Source organism: Microchirus variegatus (assembly GCF_963457635.1).
Source record: "Microchirus variegatus genome assembly, chromosome: 3".
Lineage (NCBI taxonomy): Eukaryota > Metazoa > Chordata > Actinopteri > Pleuronectiformes > Soleidae > Microchirus > Microchirus variegatus.
This window is the reverse complement of record NC_139804.1, coordinates 35580349-35599137: the sequence shown is the minus strand read 5'-3', so window position 1 is coordinate 35599137 and position 18789 is coordinate 35580349. Positions and strand designations below refer to the sequence as shown.

Sequence of the window (18789 nt, the reverse complement as noted above, 5' to 3'; positions counted from 1 at the left end):
ACGTAACAGTAGAAATGGCCCCCGATGTTGTCATTCCAAACAATTAAACTCTTCACCTGTCACTTGTATGCACTGGTGCACCTACTGGTGTTTATGAACTGAACCAGATTATCCGACTGTAACACATTTCCAGTGATTCCCAGTTCCAAAATGCGAGGCAAAAAGAACACGTTTCAGAGAGTATGACAGGAGAACAATGGCACATGAATGGAGCGCTCATACAAAAATAATAATAATAAAACAGTAGAATAAACAGCTGCCTCTCTGATTGTTTAGGATTTCATCAAATGTCAGCAATTAAAATCAAGGAAAAAAGAACTAGACATGAAGCCTTTGAGCCTTGCGAGTTTCCCTACACCAAGGAAGGCGTGGCATCAAAGCGTCTGTCAATCAAGGGCCTATTCATATGTAAACACTTGTTGTTATTCTAACCATGTGACACCTTTCATTTTGATTCCAAACGTACATGACACACTGTTAAAATGTGGACTTTCCGTCTTTCTTTTTTTAATGTCGTTAAAATGACGACTGGGTTTAATCATATTTTGTTTTCCAGTTTTGCTCACGATAAAAAAAAAACGAATAAAAGTACACGGCTTCTTCATTTGTTGCTTCCAGAATCAGGTTGGAGTGGAGTCAAAAGTCCAAGTGAAAACCTGTTAAAAGTCCAAACTCAGTCCATCGGTGGCTGCGGGCGCGCCAGTGTCTCCTCATATTAATATTCTGTAGCTCGCGACGTCACACTTCAGACACGACAAAGAAAACCTCTGCTGCGACACGCGCTAATCAACGCGACAATCGACTTATTTAATGTCCCAGCATCACCCAGTGACACACACACACAGACACACACACACACACACACACACAGTCTGCAGCAGAGGGCGCTAAATTGGCTGTTGTGGTCCGGGGATTTTGTAGACAACATAGAAAACAAACAAACACTAATAATAATAATAATAAAAAACTCCCATGAGTCTGTGGGCTCTATTGAAACACTCTGTCTACCGTATATGTCAGGTAGTTCGTACCGACTGAGGGGGTGTGGGGGGGGGGGGGGGGTTGGCGGTGATGCAACGACATCACTTGATCACAGATCAACTGATGATGTCACTCACTTAGTTCCCATCCTTCTGTGCGAGTCCAGCGGAGTGTTGAAAAAGAGCTTACAGGAATAAAACCACCCTTCTTTCTCCCTGTGAGGGTAATGGGGATGTGGGGGAGGGGGGGGGGGCGGGGGGTCAGGTATGAGGGAGGACGAGCACTGGGGTCAAAGGTCACAGGGTGAAGGAGGAGCAGTCAGTGCAGTTAACAAAAGACAAAAAGAAAAACGGTGGGAGTGAAAGACTGGACGAGTCATCCGGTCTGCGGCCTCCACCGCCTCCCGAAAAAAGACACTGTCAGAAAAAGAGAGGGAAGGGAGAAAGATGGAGAGAGAGAGGGGGAGAGAGAGAGAGATCTAGCGATTGTTCTTGGCGGCCTCTTTCGCAGCCACAATGAGAGGAGTGAGACTGGAGAGAGGTTTTGCCATCTTCAGAAATTGATGCTGAGAGGAGAAGGATAAGAGAGAGTGTGGAGCAGTGCGGAAAGGTGAGGAGCAGATGTTAAAGGAGGAGGAGGAGGAGGAGGAGGGGGAGAGACAAGGGGGAGGAAGAGGTGATAAGAGAGGGAGAGAAAAGTACAGTTTTAGACTTTATGTCAAATAAGAATCAGTGTTATCCTGAAAATTAGGGATTTTTTTTACTCCCACTGTGTGAAAAAGTCTTTGTCAGTCGTATCTCTATGTTTTCTTTCTCTATTTTTTTTTTATACTATAGTTTTCTCATCAGTGCAATATCCATATCCTTATTTAATATCCTTATTTAATACCTGAGTCTTGTTTCCGTACACTGTAAATACCATGTGCATACTGTGTATATTCTGCAGACCGGTTATAATGTACATTCTACATTCTATTTTTAAACCTAATTTTTATAGTCAGTGTTAATATATTTATATATTGTACTTTATATATTCTATCTCTTTTTGGTAATGCATGTTTATTATTTATTATCCTTATCTTTATTGTCTTGCTGCTGTAACACTGGAAATTTCCCCACTGCGGGACGAATAAAGGACTATCTTATCTTATCCTTTCATGAAGCTCTATCAATATTATCACTAGCTCACACACACACACACACACACCGCAGTACCTGCAATAGTTCTTTAGCCGAGCCTCTCTTCTCCACGTCCATCTCCAGACATCGATTCAGGAAGTCTCTGAATATCGTGGACAGTTTCTCTGGGTTCTGCAGCTCTGGCGTACCATTGGTTGCTATGAGATACAAGGCCTAGACAAAGACACATCATCGGTACGTTAGACGACGTTGTGTGAAGCATAAAGAACCATGCCAAAACCTAGCATTTTATTTTATTGACATTTGATTGACAAAGGACATTAAAATGAAGCTTAAATGGCAACCAGACATTATATAGGCTCCTATTGGCTGTCAATCACGCTGGTGTCCACGCCTATGTTCCATAATTTATCTTTAAATTGAATAAGAGCAGAAACTAGTGAGTGACTCTTGACTGAAGTGAGTTGACTCATTTTCCCATTAAACAGATTAGTCAAAGAGAATTATCCTCTGGTGCCTTTTCAGTATATGACTTTGTGGGATGTTCAAAAGACACTGTATTGTCTTTTGTAATCATCCAGACAGAAGTTACTGACAAAAACAAAGAAATACACATTAAGGAACAATCTTATATCCTCATAGAGGCGACAGCAAAACAAAAATAAAAGAACCACATCTCAATTTCTCCAAGTAATCACATCAATCTCAGTCTGGAGAATAAAAACGGGCAAGTTTATTACTCTTCTTTTGCCTTTTTCCTTTATAATATATTATAAATCAACACGCCGTTTCTTAACACGTGGCTCACAAGCGGTTAAACATCACAAAGTCACCCACTGACGTGAAGATCATGAAGCTGTGTGATAATCAGTTGAGTGAAAATGGGATTTTACTAAATATTTAGCTATGGTGCCATCTAGTGGTGGTTTGAATAATGCCAGTGATGAGTTGCAATTAGGATATACTTATTATTCAGTCCAAGACATCACGCCTTGAGCTTTTAAACTAAAAATGTCTTGTTTTGTGAGCGAGTAAACTTTAGATTTATTTTTTCCAATAAAACACAAATCCTCACCCTGAGTGGGTTTTCATTCAGGTACGGCGGCTCCCCCTCCACCATCTCTATGGCCATGATGCCAAGTGACCAGATGTCCACTTTGGGACCGTAGGCTTTACGGGTCACAACCTCCGGTGCCATCCAGTACGGAGTCCCGACCATGGTGCTGCGTTTACTCTGCTCTGGCGTGATCTGGGCGCAGAACCCAAAGTCGGCTAGAAGGAGGAGGAGGAGGAGGAGGAGGAGGAGGAGAGGTGACAAAAGAGTCAGAACAATGAAAACAGTCCATTTTTATCTATAAGTGTGTTATTTTAAAAATACATCAGGAAATCCCTCCCCTAAACAATTCATAGACTGTACAGAATCTAGTGTCTGCCTTCAAATCACTCCTGAAAACATGCATATTCAAAACTGTTCCTCATGTGTAATTAATCATGTTTTAATATCTTAGGATGCGCCACCTTCGTCCCTCCGAGTCAGTGGAGAGATCCTGCCTCAGGTGGAGGAGTTTAAGTATCTTGGGGTCTTGTTCACGAGTGAGGGAAGGATGGAGCGTGAGATTGACAGGCGGATCGGTGCAGCGGCCGCAGTAATGCGGTCGTTGTATCGGTCCGTTGTGGTGAAGAAGGAGCTGAGCCGAAAGGCAAAGCTCTCGATTTACCGGTCAATCTACGTTCCTACCCTCACCTATGGTCATGAACTTTGGGTTATGACCGACAGAACAAGATCCCGGATACAAGCGGCTGAAATGAGTTTTCTCCGCAGGGTGGCGGAGCGCTCCCTTAGAGATAGGGTGAGGAGCTCTGAGTAGAGCCGCTGCTCCTCCACATCGAGAGGAGCCAGCTGAGGTGGCTCGGGCATCTGTATCGGATGCCCCCTGGACGCCTCCCTCGGGAGGTGTGCCGGGCATGTCCCACCGGGAGGAGACCCAGAGGAAGACCCAGGACACGCTGGAGTGACTACGTCGCCCGGCTGGCCTGGGAACGCCTAGGGGTCCCCCCGGAAGAGCTGGAGGAAGTGTCCTGCGAGAGGGAGGTCTGGGCGTCCCTTCTTAGACTGCTGCCCCCTGTGACCCGGCCCCGGATAAGCGGTAGAAAATGGATGGATTGATGTGATTTTAACATATTTTAAAAAGTGCCCCAAGAAGAGAACCTCAACATGGTGTGAAAAAATCTACAAAGTCTAAAAGTCAGTATCTCATCCCCAATATTAGCAATATAATATGTATATTTTGATTTAATGAGTCCAACCAGTGGATGCTCATCATGGAACTCATCAAGGGTAACATGACAACTGTGTTTTGTCTTTTTCAGTTATTATTATTATTATTATTATGTTGAAATATTATTATAGGATTGTCTTGAAATATAGCCATTACCGCAGAATTGTGGTAGCATGATTATTACCATTATTGTGGGCCAGTATCACCACATTTTTAAATGCTTTTAAACTGTTCCAAGAAACACCTAAGCCCTGCCCTTGATGTTATGTGCTTGATTCAGAGAGTCCCCCTGCTGGTCAAAAAGAGAAACTACAACAACAACAATCCTCAAAGTGTTGTGCTGTTACAAGTAGCTGTACACCAAAAAAATGAAGAAACGACAAATAAGCAATAAGAGTGTCTGCTGCTGTGGACTGACTGAGTTTGACGGAACCATCCATGCCCAGCAGGATGTTGTCACTCTTGATGTCTCGATGGATGACCTGGTTTGAGTGAAGGAACTCCAACGCCTGGAGACACTGAGGAGAAAGAGAGAAAGACAGAGAGGTTATTGTGGTGTTTATTTTTTTAACGTTTACTTGTTTTGAAACGAATAAATGTCTCATGTCGTTTACCTCTCGACACACAGCAGCTATCTGGGCTTCGTCCATGCAGGTTTCTGTGACAACGTCAGTCAATGAACCCCCGGCCAGGTACTCCATCACCACCCACAGCTCGTCGCCCACCAGGTAACTGTGGAAAACACAGAGAGACGCGTTGAGATAACGACGACTGTTTTTCTGTGAAAATGGGGATTTTTATGGAAATGGCTCTTGTTGGATGTAGATGACCCCGTGAAAACAAAAACAAAAAAGTTCAGTGGATGAATGAGGAAACCGGCAGTAAATCAGTGACAGTGGAAATGTTGTTTCCATGGTGATGACAAAGTTATCACCAGTCCTTCATGTGCCTCTCAATGTCTCTTGAGACAAACGGGTAACTGGGGCAACCAGACACAGCGGCTACCCCCACCCAACCCATTCTGGGATGTTGCCCAGGGGTTGCTGTGGCAACAACAGCAACAGTGAACTTGATAACCTCTCATAGTTTAACAAAAACGTGACACACTCTGATTAACCACACATGAACTATGTTTGTCACCAAACACTAAGGAATCACATAGGAATCGCGATTCTAATCATCAACGATTCTGAATCGATTCATAAACTTCAAACATTTTTTTTTTTTTTTTTTTAAGTTTTGAAAAACCACACAAAACACCAGTTTGTGTTATTTGTGTACAGTTTATTTTTGTAACTTCTAGGAGAAAAAGGGCAGCTAGTCTTAAAAGCTAAGCTTTTATTTATGCTAAAGTTATTTTTTTGTACAGTAAGTAAGTTTTTTTGTTTTGAACGAATAAATGTTAACTTTTGTCTTAAGTTTGCCTTTGTGTGATCACATTATCACATTATCTCATACAAACTATTGTTTTGATTCCACAATTTGCCTTAACACACTATGCATTGTATACATTTTTGAATGGAGAATCGATTTTGAATCGAATCGTGACCCGAAGAATCAGAATCGAATCGTGAGCCACCCAAAGATTCACATCCCTACCAAACACTATGACATCTTCACCTATAGCATGCAAACAATGATTTATTTTTTTAATTTTTTTGTAAGTACACGCATGTTTTGTGTGTGCGAGTCTAACCTGTCCAGGTAGTTGACTATGTTTGGGTTTTTATTTTCCCTCATCACCAGAATCTCATTGATGATCAGTTCCTTCTTGGGCTGCTGCTGCAGGTTCATCTGTTTAATGGCAACCTGAAAAGAAAGATAACAGTAGTAGTTAAGACTCTGAACGACTAGGACAAGGACAGAAAGATGATGCCACAACAAAAGCGTGTAAAGTGAAATGAGGAAGTGAAAACAGATCCAGTCAAGAATGGTTGGAATGATCTTAATCCAGAGGAAGAGAAAGTATATTAGGCAATATTAAAATACTGAGCACACGGGATTAACAAAACTGATGAGCTCAGCTCCCTAAAACTTAAAGGTGACATAGAGTGGTCCTGTTGCACATAAATGTTAGTTATGGAGGTCTACTTACATATATTAACTTGTTTTTATGGTCAAAAACCTCCTAGTTTCTGTAAACGAGCCGAGAGAAATCCTCTTTTCTGACGCTGTTTTTCTGCTGCAAGATTTCAGAGTGAACTTTCACCCCCAGGAGACAGAGTCTTGTGATTGGCCAGTACTATCTAGCACACTCGTTCTCAGAAGCGCAGCGCCCCCCTCTGGAACGGTGGATGCACTGCTCCTCATTATTCAAAACATTGTTTTAACAGTGTTTAAAAATAGCTTCTTCACGACTCCCCGCCGCAGTCCCTTTTATGACTTTAAACCGGAGTCAGACCCAGAGTCAGAAGACACTGTTGCTCGTGAAACACCTCCACAACGGACGTTATTCTTCTTCTACGGTTCAATGTACGCAACCGGATGTGCCCGGACTAGTGCCCGGAGCAGGACGATCGGTTGTTCAGGAGAACCGCTGCTTACGTAACTATTACGGGATTTTCAGTGATCTCGTTGAGCCCCGAGATTACAATAAAACACAACGTTCTCCGCAATGGCTGAACTGTTTGTTTCGAACCGTCAGGGCTTCATAAACAAGGTAATGACGCAGATACACACCAAAAAAACAGCGCTAATAGGAACTTCCGGTCTAGTTCCGCTTTAACAGGGAAGTTGCCTTTCTCTCTCAAAATGTGCAGATTAACCACTCAACAGAGAAAATGAACACCTGGCTTTCAGCTGAAATTAAAGCCAGTGTAGGCGTCGTACATTTGTTGTTACTGATCAATATTTTTAATACTGTTAAGGAAAATGTAAATAAAGGCATCTGTGTGAAAGAAGAAATAGAAAAATCACCGCTAACCTCTTGTCCTGTAGCGATGTCTATGGCTGTGTACACAGTCCCAGACGCCCTGAAAACAAACACGAGAGCCCCCAGGTCAACAGAAGCTACATGCCTTCAATTATTTGTTGAATCAACATCAGTGTTACACAAAGCCGACTGCTCCCTGTGCCAAGAAGTCACAGACGACAGGCAGGTACATGCTCAGTGAAAACATGGCTACCAGTGAGGACAAGAAAAACTAATTTAAACCACTTAAAAAGGGACCATCGAGTCACGGTGGACTTATGACTTACCCCTGTCCGATCTTCTCGAAGCGTGTATATTTCTTCTTTGGGTCTCCAACACTTACAATCGTTCCTGAGTCAAAGACAAACAAACAAACACAGAAGCAAAAGCTAATTTAACTGCTGATCAATACAAATGGAAGTGAATGGGGATTTGGAAGAGGGTTAAAAAAAAAAAAAAGGTCAATGTTGCTCTGTAATCCACAGCAGAATTACAAGTGTATGTTTATTTAACTGAAACATTGAATTTTGAATGGATAGAAGAGTTGTGTGACTTTTCTATCCATTCTAATTCTACTACTCATCACACTCGGGTCAACGCAGCATGCTGGAAGAAGACAGAGGGAGGGAACAAGGGATGAGACTGAAGAGAGAGAAAGAAAGAAGGAGAAGAAATCTTCTGTTCTGTTCTCTGAATCCACATTGGGACAGTGATCAGGACGGAACCTGGAGTCACTCTGGAACCCGCAAGAGACTGGACAATGGAAAGAGGACGATCAATCAAAAACGTGAGGACTGGACACAGGGGGGCGGAGACAGTGAATATCAGGCCTGTCAATCAGAGAGACGGACAGACAGACAGGCAGGATCCTGGTCTTACCAGAAGAGGGAGACCTGAACACATCTGGACAGGCGTGTTGCATGGTTCAAAAAATATACAGGCTTTAATCACGGGCGACAATCACACGACAACCATGTTAGTTCAGTTTGTGGAGGAGGTTTGTTTTATGGGTGTTTGGACAGACTTTCATCATTTCTAATCATCTTTTATAATCAATGTGATTCTGATCACCCCGGATTTCCACTGGACGCGGAACGGCCACGGAACGGCCGCGGCGCGGTTCTGCTTCGTCCTCTGCCCGGCAGGCAATCCCCACCGGGCGCGTTACGGCAGCAGCGCGGAGCCGCGGGAGCCGGCGGTATTCACGGAAGATCGCGCGATAATCTCGAACGGCCGCGAGTTCGCGAGATCCCGCAATAGACTGTGTGTATAAAGGAAACAACAACAACAGCTTATTTCATTCTCCGACGTGGAAGAACTGTTGATCTGGTGTCATAAATGATTTTATGTTTCTCCACTTCAACAATCAGTCTCTCGTCGTACATTATGACTCCGAGACACTCTGATTAATTGACTGTTTACCTGGTAGCAGCGGTCACGACGTAATGTTGATGTGAAGTTGTGACAGGGCTGTATGACCTGCGTATTGTGTTTTATTTTGAAAGGGGGGCGGAAATGTTTTACTTTGATTCTGCGTCGGACTTCCTGTCTTGTGCGATCTGCTTCGTTGAAATTTACGAGGTTCCGCAGCGGCAACGGAAAAAATAGAACCGTTTCCTATCGATAGCGCTGCGGCGCGGCGAGCCACTTCTGGGACGCTGCTGAGACGCTCTGCAGCGCGTCTGGTGGAAATGCTCTCATTGATTAGAATGGAAGCGATTTGCAACGGCGACCGCGCCGCTGCCGTTCCGCGGCCGTTCCGCGTCCAGTGGAAATCCAGGGTTAGAGATGCTGTAAAAATAGGGAGCAGCTGAGAGAATAATAATAAAGTGAAACTGTATGGACGTTCTGTTGTCCTCTGACGCACTGAAACAGGAAACTGGCAGAACACTGCTTCTAAAATGTGTAAATCAGGCCCCTGAAAAAGTACACAAAGTAAGGTATACAAGAAGTTTCTGTCTTCATACTTTTGGCCATACTTATAATCATGTGGTCTGAACTATCAGTAGTGTGATTTCTAATGGTCAGGAGAGGATAAATGTCGCCTTACGTAGTTTCTCCAGAATCTCCTCGTCCGACATCTTCTTCTTCCTGGTTTTGTCCAGGGGCTGAGGTACGGAGGGTCCGGGGGCGGGGCTTGCACTGGGAGGGCTGCTGGGGGGGGCTCCGTCTGTAGACATGGCGGGGGTGACGGGGGTGACGGCGGCTGCAGCAGCAGCAGTAGCGGTGGCTGTGGCGGAGGCTCCTGCAGCTGTCGGTGGGTTGATGGGCGAAGTCGCAGCATCTTTGGTTGACGGGGGAGGAGGGAGGGGCTCGATCACTGAGCGAGTGTATATCTGAGATAGAAAAAAAAATAAAACATGTTTCTTTTCTGCTGACAAAAACACCGTCTGCAGGGTCTCAGTATTTAAATGTTCCTGTTAAAAACACTTCCCGTTTCTGATAGATAACAGAAATGTGTTTATTTGCTTTTCTTTTCTCCATTTGACAATCATGTTTTCTTACTTAAAGGCGCCATATGTAAGAATGTGGCCAAAAACGGTTACTACACTCAAATTCAAAATACCGAGGTCTTTTAGGTTTCGTTTTCGGAGACTGGAAACTCTACTGACTGCAATGATTAGTAGACGGCGGTAGGTGGCGCCACATGCCAAAACATGATTTCAAAACATAAACATGATTTGCAGTCTGCAAAAAAAAAAATGTATGCAAATATTTGGTCTGTACTGTTGTTGTTGGTTTGTTATATGAATATTATTCTTGAGTCTCTGTGACATATTAGGAGGATTTTATGGCCAGTTTCTTTAGATTTATTACATCATGCACCTTTATGTAGGGTTATTTTCATTGTCTGATTTGTTTTCTCGATGAATCCACTAGTGATTTGTGTTTATTTAAAAAGCACTAAAAGACACGAATCAGTTAACAGAAAAGTGGAGATTCATTTGATAATTGATTAATCCATAATCTTGCAGTCCTAAAGTGAAGCAGGTCACATGGGTCAGACATGAAGAGTTTAAGGGCTGAGAAAATGTCTAAATTAATCTTCAACTATGATGATTATCTACTATTTAAGTGTTTTTCAGCATAAACGTGCAAAATCCTGTTTGAAGATTACTGAATTGTTTGTTGTTTCTTGAATCGTTACACGGCAATCAAAAGCATTTTCTCTGAATGTTTAAAGACAAAATTCTTGTCAGATGAAATAGATACATCACTATAAAAGCAGTGTCTAAACCACTAACCTGTGTCACAGAGAAGCAGCAGTGTATGCATATGTGTGTATACGAGTGTATATGTGTGTATATGTGTGTATATGTGTGTATATGAGTGTATATGTGTGTATATGTGTGTATATGTGTGTATATGAGTGTATGAGTGTATATGTGTGTATATGTTTGTATATGAGTGTATATGAGTGTATATGTGCACATGCGTGTGCTTCCTTACTGATTTGGTGTGTTCCGGTCGGGGGGCAATCACCGGCGGTGGCTCAGCTTCGTCTTCGTCCTCCTCTTCGGATACGGTCGCTACGGCGGGCGTCTCCGACACGGCCTTGGCGTTCTGCGTGATGTCACATGGGGAAAGAGGGCGGAGCCTCAGTGACATCGTCGTAACGCGAGCTAACAACGACCCGAGACCCATCGTACTGCGTCTGCGACTGCCACTTCCTCTACAGCTTCATCGCGTCACCACGCGCAGAAGTCTCTTTTTCCTTCTTCCTCTCCACTCATCTTTCCTCCAACTTGACGCTCCCTTCTTTGTTTCCTCACTCTCTCGTCTTTCCGACCAACTCTACGTTTTCCCCCTCTCATCATCACTGCTAATCTTTAAAATCTTCCACTCATGTCTGGCTTCTAATGCCCCCGGTAACATTTATCTTCCATCCCCTCTTTTCTTCTTTCCCGTGTCCCTCCTCCTGAGAGTCTGCTATCGGCTCGACTGGTGGCCGAACTGCAGTGACGGTGAAATGGTGAAAGGTGGAAAAGATGCTGATTCACAATGCAGAGGGGGAGGGAGGGAGGGAGGGAGGGAGGGAGGGAGAGAGAGGGGGAGAGGACAAGTATATCTAGAGGAGTGCCATCATCTTCATTATCTGTTCTTCCTCCACCTTTATATTTTGTTTTAAAGCACATTTTCTGTCACTTTGCCAAAAAATAAATAAAACACAAAATACTGAGATTGTATGCGTGTGTGTGTTTGTGTGTGAGAGAGAGAGAGAGACACACACACACACACACACAAACAAACACACACACACAGCCTAACCTCTTGAATTCCTTTGTAGAATTCAGGCTTCTGATTGGATAAAAGTTTCCTGACATTACTTATGTCAGCACCTGAGTTTTACTTGCTGGGAAATAGGTCAATGCACGCTAACGCATGACGGGTTTCCATGACGACTGACCGACTGACATCGTGTTTACGTGCCGCGACACCGGAGTCCGGGCACCGTTTACCAGTTAGCTCCGTTAACTGCGTTAGCTCGTTTAGCGCCGCTAGCGCGCCTAAAGTCGAACTGGAGCGGTCTGTTGATTAAACAAAAAGTGTACTGCGTGTGTGCGACTCTGTTTTTTAAAGTTTAGCGTTACTTAAAGACTCATTTTAACAATCCGGAGTCACATAATAACATGATGTCACGCGTGTCTTTTTACATTCAGTCGTCATGGAAACGAGTCGTGCGTCAACGTTGATGCCGTTAACTGCCGTCAGCGCGCCCAGCACTACTTTTATTCTTAGTCCCACTTAAAACAAATAAATAGTATATTGTTCATTTTAGACTCAAGGAAGTCTTATTCATAATTATTTAAATGTATTATTTAGTTGTGCATTTAACTGTTTTCCTATTGTGTGCATGTCTGGGTCCTTAAATACAAAGCACACAAGTGGATTTAAATCTGATTTACACTAAATTATGTGAGTGGAAAAGATTCAAGAAAATTGAAAATGAGACAAATTTGTTATTTAGTCAAAAAATATCAGGCGCACATCGTGCACCTCATCTGAAATTATTTCATAACTTCATTACTTCATAGAAATGTGTTAATTCCCTTTAAATTACTCTCAAAGAAAAAATGTAGAGCAAACAAAAATGTATGTGACTGAGAGACGATCTTACCGTTGTGGTGGAGGAGCTGAAGGCGTCTGCATTCTTATCTGCAGAGAAAAATGATGAAAGAATTACGTAAAAAACGATTAACAAAAATGTCTGAAGAGGAAAATCGAGATAGAGCCTCGGCAAACATTGAAGATGTTTCACTCTTATCTGTCAATAAGGTAAGATTTTGTGAGTTAAGTGGTAAAAAAAAATGGCAAAAAATAACTGCATTCAGGTCAACCACAACAATAAATAAACCCACTTTTTTTTTTAAAGGTAAGATTGGTAAACTGTACAATGTGACAATGTTGGATAAAAAAAACTTTTTTTAAAAGATTAGTAAGGATTTTTTGATTGCAATCAAGATGCCAAGTTGATGCCAATAAATAGTCTAATTCCTGGCAAAACTGTATCCCAAGCTACTTATACACCCAAGCTTTAAGTGATGAGTAACCTCACTTTTAATAATAAATAACAACTTTTCCTGGTATTATTTGTAACAACCTCATTTCATCTCACGTACATCACCATGTGTGTCTTGAATATTTTGTGTACCTGTGAAGCTCATGTACTTCTGGCTGTTTGCAGTTTCCTTCGAGTCGTAGAACTTTAAAACATCGAGAACGGCCTGAGGGTTCTTCTTCTGCTCCAGCTTAGTGATGTTGGACGTCTGCAGGAGGCGGGCCCACTGCTCTGGCATGCCCTACACACACACACACACACACACACATGCAGTCTTGTCATATTTGGTCACATAATTGGGTCACATCTTTTTTTTTTCTCGCTCTTTCGACCCGACTGTCACACTCACTCCTCCACTTCCTCCTCTCTCACTCAGTGTTTTTCCTGAATGTTGAACCTCTATACAAAGCTTTGATTTAGGTAAGAATGATTTGAGTAAAAACGACAAATGTTTGTGTGTGTGTGTGTGTGTGAACACCCAGGAACTATGTCCCAGATTACAAAAGAGAGAGGAGCTGCTGTGTTTATCGGGGACCCACGCTCAGTAGTGCATGCCAGTGTGTACGTCTGAGTGTTTTATACACACAAACACATAATGAGCCTTTTTAATTTAGCATTTTAAACAAAGACGCCTTGTTTCACCAACTCACTAGACCAGGGGTCTGCAACCTTTAGGATGAAAAGAGCCATTTTTGTCGCCTCCACCCAGATAAAATTCATTTGGAGCCGCAAAAAATAAAGATAAAAAAGATAATAACACGTATAAAGGTTTTTATGCAGACAAATTATATACAAGTTTATACCCAACCTCTTACAAAGTGGAGCAAAAACAAAACACATATTGACGTAGACCTGGTTCTTCCATTGTTTCATTGTTTGTGGCAAATTAATGAAATTAAAATGAACCCACTTTGAAATAAATAAAGCAAATATTTGGATTGTATGTCGTTCATGTTGGAGAAAACGGTATGTGGATCCAAAGATGGACAGGACACATCCAAACGTGTACTTATAATATTGCATTTTACGTCGACGTCGGATGATGCACAAGATATTAAAAGACTTTTATTTGTCGTCTTGATCCTAAAGCTACAAGGAGCCACTGCAGAGTGGCTGAAGAGCCACATGTGGCTCCAGAGCCGCAGGTTGCAGACCCCTGCACTAGACTCTTTCAGCTGGAGAGTTATTGTATGTGTGTGTGTGTGTACATACATATTTGTGAGGGGCCAAAAGTGACAGGCCCACAACACACAAACTTACAGTAAACTCCCCGGTAACAGCGTCAAAGCCAACATGGATGGTGTGCTCGAAATCAGAGGGCAGTGAAATCTCTGGCCGTTCCTTTTTCTTATAGGCTGAAACAAGAAAGAAAACAAATCAACATGAGACTGAATACACAAAAAATACATTTTGTCAGAGGATCTTCTGAGGTAAAAATGGCTTTTTAAGGCATCGATAACAAAAACAAAGTGTATGAATGCAACTGTAAAATAAGGAACAAAGATATACCAAGACGAATAGTCGGAAGGAAAAGAAGAAGAAATTCCGGAAGAAGATGGAGAGGGAAAGCTTGAGGGAAACATTAAGAATATTTAGGAAGTATAAGCAAGAAAAAAAAGAAGAAGAAAGTGAGACGAAAAAGGACAGAAAAACAACAAATGATACACCATATGCTGGACATGATGCCAGGTGATCCTCAGGGAAATCATAAGAGCAGAAGCTCCTGAGGCAACTAGCAGTGATGCAGCACAAGCAACCTCATGCATCATGAGCAGTGTGTGCGATTGTGTATTTGTGGCTTTGTGAGGACCAAAAATCGTATATAAGTGAGGTCCTTTTGGCAAAGCGAGGACTGTTTAAGCTGGTCCTCACATCCTTAAAGGGCTTATTGGGGAGTGAAGACCTGGTCATGGATTCAGATTCTGAAATCTAAACAGCAGTCAACAAATACCTACAAGCCAGTGATGCATCCCCTCCTGAATGTATGCAATTGTCTGGCCGTAGAATGGCTTCTATATGCAGAGTCGGCCTCACAGCAGAGACTGTACGTGTGCGTGTGAGCACATGCGTGTACGCATTGTCTAAAGTAGGCCAGCCATGTGATACGGGACATAAAACAGAGCTGTGTTCACAGCGCTGGTTCCTTAAACTCTGTATGAGCACTGGTGTGACGAGTCAGTCACTTCATGTTGTTTTCATCATCAAGTTAAAGCTGCAGTGCGTAACTCTTAAAAATTAACAATGGTCGGTTACATGGGCCGCGTGGTTTGCCGTCGTGGTTAGCACATTCACGCGCTACACCCGTTTTACATCCCGACTGATGGAGACGAGGAGGAGGAACAACAGCTGCTATCGCTCCAGTAAAGTGTGATGTTTGGTCATTTGTCAAAATTCCTCAGGGGGCAATAAAAGTCCCGCAGTAGAGCTTAATAGTTAGCTCATACGCGCTAAACATGAGCTTCATCTATTTCTGTTTATCCGTTAAGGATTATATGATGTATCGAGTAGTATCTGGGACTTTCCTTTAAATGAATGATTTGACATAAGAAGCAGGAGGAAAATCAACCAATTTAAAGACACAGGGTTAAAGAACACTGACGTTTGTTTCTCATGTGCATTATCCATTAAAAACTAAAAAAAAAAACACTATGCTGTTATTTTCCTGCCACATTTAATTCATGATGCTCCAGCAGCATCCATCCCCGTTTGAACTTCAAATGGTGCAGCTGCTGAGGTCAAAGGTCAAAGGTCAGGGCCAAATGTCAGCCGCTATTAGGGATTTGACAACAAGCACTCAAGGGCTAAGGATCTATTAGTTATCACCAGTAAATCCAATGAAAGGAAGCTAGACAGTGTGTGACTAATGTCACCTGCTTTGCTTGCTTTGTAGCATGTATTGTCTGTCTGTCTGTCTGTCTGTCTGTCTGTCTGTCTGACTGTCTGACTGATCTGGTTTCAGACTGAATGGCCTTGATGGAGGAGGCTTATGATTCAGGCCTTTTTTATGTCTACACTTCACTGCTGTTGCAAGCTAATATTTGGACTAAATTGGACTAGTTTGCGGTTCTTATGAAAGTGTTGTTTTTATTCAAGTGCACTTGATTTTACCATCAAGCCATCGTTTCTACAGGTTTTATCAAAGAGTGACGGATAAATGATCCACGATCAGGAGTCAACGGACTCATTTTAAATATCCTCACTTCGCCTGTATCTATTTTAAAGCCTCACTCGGTGAATTAGAGCAGCATAAAATAGTTTACTGTGGCCTTATTGTGTCAAAGCTGTTCTTAGATGCTCTGCAGCAGAATTCACTGCCATTAGAGGCACAGACAGAAGGTGTGTTTAAAATAATGTATGCATAGGAATTATAGGAATAGTTAAGGTTTTTTTTTTTCAAGTAAAAATCTATTTTGTTTGTTCCATCTCACCTTTAGAGAGCCTTATATAACTGGGAACTGAAGTTTGTGTCAATTTGTAAACCTGTCACTAGTTCAGAGAGAAAATCAGTGGGGTTTCTTTATGATGCTGTGCCTTGTTTGATAAGTTATAACATATTTAACTGTTTTACTGACGAAGGCAGCAGCAACGACGTATTATGATATAAAATCACTGATTTCACACAGTTTACACTGCGTCACACAGGCATCAATCAGCGCTCACTCTTGTCTCCTCCTCCTGTCAGGATGAATCGGATCGAGCGGTCCTTCTTCTTCTTGTCCTCTGGGTTCGGCGGCAGAGGCTTGGAGCTGTGGTTGAGGGGGGCGGGGTCCTTGTTGCAGGAGCCGATCATGGTGCTGGTGTTTCTCATGGGTGGAGCTGGGGGCTTGTCCTCGACCTCCCCATTATCGGACATCTTTAGCGTAGCTGCAGCCGGCTGCTCCTGCGCAAACGCAAGAAATCACAGGTGACAAGTCACATCTTCAATATGAAAAGCCACACTGCTAAGAGCTATTTTTAATGCATTATTAAGTCTAATGTAACAAGTGATTCCATCAAAATTATGTTTTGGATTTAAAAACCCTCAGAAGATTCTAATGAATCAGTTGACAAAACCACACATTTATTTATTTCAAGCCTACATCCATGTACAAATCCTGTCGGCCTCTCAAATTTAACAGTCTTCTGTGCTTCCAGAATTATTTTTCTTTTCATTTTACTCTGTGTAAGTCCAACAAAGAAGATACACAGTTGATAGACGACATTTTTAATGTTTAAAAATGTTCCCCACTCACAATCATGATCATTATTATTCACCAATTGCCAATTATTCGAGTGCTTTTTATCGAGATGTGCAACAAAATCGTGCATCATCCCATTCCTATCATCCGATATATTTGTTTCAGCCAAGAAGAAGATATACATTTTCTATCTCATTATCCCTAATGATCCTGTATTTCAGTTTCTCAAGCTCCGTCAGCACAGGATCCCAAAGTCTTCAAATGCATCTGAAATATTATTTCAGACACGATGAGATTATATCATACGGAAGCGTATTGCATTCACTTGAAAAAATCCTGTTTTTCTCACTAATTAATTTTCGGTTAGATTTTTTGAATATTTTTTTTTTCTGTTTTTCTGACTAATATTTTTTTTCCCTGTTTTTCTGTCTAATTTTTTTCTGTTTTTCTGAGTAATTTTTTTTTCTGTTTTTCTGAGTCATTTTTTTTCTGTTTTTCAGAGTAATTTTTTTTCTGTTTTTCTGAGTAATTTTTTTTTCTGTTTTTCGTGCAAATCTTTTTTCCCTGTTTTTCAGAGTAATTTTTTTTCTGAATTATCGAGAACCCTCGCGAGAACCTCCAACCTGCAAGTGACTCCCATACACCCATGGATATACATCCATGCATATACATATGGTGACTCCTTCCCGCACATACATGCCTCATAAATGATCTACCGTAGCGGGTCAATTAAGGTAAGGCGTGTAATTAGTTACACACAGGCTATGATACTCTAGTTAGTTATGTTTTGGACTGTATCCTTCTATCGTAAGCCTTAAACTAAACATCCATGTTGTTATAAATCGAACTCTCAATAAAGGAGTGAATGTGTTTATCATTTCAAATGCTCTCTAAACTCAGAAAAAAATTACCCCGTAAAACAGGGGAAAAAAATTTGCACGAAAAACAGAAAAAGAAATTACTCCGAAAAACAGAAAAAAAATTACTCCGAAAAACAGAAAAAAAATTACTCTGAAAAACAGAAAAAAAATTACTCCGAAAAACAGGAAAATAATTAGACAGAAAAACGGGGGAAAAAAATATTACTCAGAAAAACAGAAAAAGATTATTCAAAAAATCAAACCGAAAATTAATTACTGAGAAAAACTGGATTTTTTTTTTTTTTTCAAGTGAATGCAATACGCTTCCGTAATATCAGACAACATAATCTGGTAAAAACTGGTGAAAACGGCTAAATGGTTAAACAGCTGCTATAACTGCTATAATGTATTATTGATGCAAGAATGATGCCATTCACAAAATCAAAGTTTGAGAAGTTCACCTTACAACTAAAGCATCAAAAATCCACTGCAACCTTTATATTTTACACCTAAAACCAACGTCGTCTTACCTTAACAGAGACAAAGAAACATGTTCACAGCTTCTCATCCAGGAAGAAACAACACATACAAACAGAGAGAACTTCAGGGTGAAGAAGTAAAGGAGGAGTGAGTGACTGAGCGCATGCAGCTGCGTCTGCCTTTTGACCAACACTACCTCCCAGAGACTGTGATGTCACTGCGTGATGTCATCAGGTGAGTCACATGAGGAAGCACAGACACACACACACACTAACACACAGAGGCTAATTCTGGACAATAGTAAAAACCAAAACCAATCCCTGAAAGACACACAACATTTTATTGTGTTTGGCAAACACACACAAACACACACACACACAACATCACCACTTGTAAAAAAG

General features: G+C 41.8%; 1 protein-coding gene across 3 annotated transcripts; it reads right to left on the bottom strand.

The window, feature by feature from the left end:
- Positions 1 to 1459: 1459 nt before the first annotated feature.
- pak1 (p21 protein (Cdc42/Rac)-activated kinase 1) lies at positions 1460 to 16723 on the bottom strand (the record flags this gene model as incomplete). 3 transcript variants are annotated; one of them, XM_083887155.1, is made up of 14 exons in its annotated part: positions 1460 to 1546; positions 2196 to 2333; positions 3196 to 3392; positions 4818 to 4917; positions 5014 to 5131; positions 6096 to 6208; positions 7323 to 7371; positions 7598 to 7661; positions 9361 to 9646; positions 10761 to 10933; positions 12414 to 12467; positions 12964 to 13111; positions 14131 to 14225; positions 16531 to 16723. In XM_083887155.1, the coding sequence occupies 14 exons, from the start codon at positions 16721 to 16723 to the stop codon at positions 1460 to 1462; spliced, it is 1815 nt and encodes a 604-aa protein (XP_083743281.1). The 3 variants fall into 3 exon arrangements, with proteins under 3 accessions (XP_083743281.1, XP_083743283.1, XP_083743282.1); XM_083887157.1 differs by having other exon boundaries at positions 10761 to 10874; positions 12430 to 12467; XM_083887156.1 differs by lacking the exon at positions 12414 to 12467 and having other exon boundaries at positions 10761 to 10874; positions 12932 to 13111.
- Positions 16724 to 18789: the final 2066 nt, after the last annotated feature.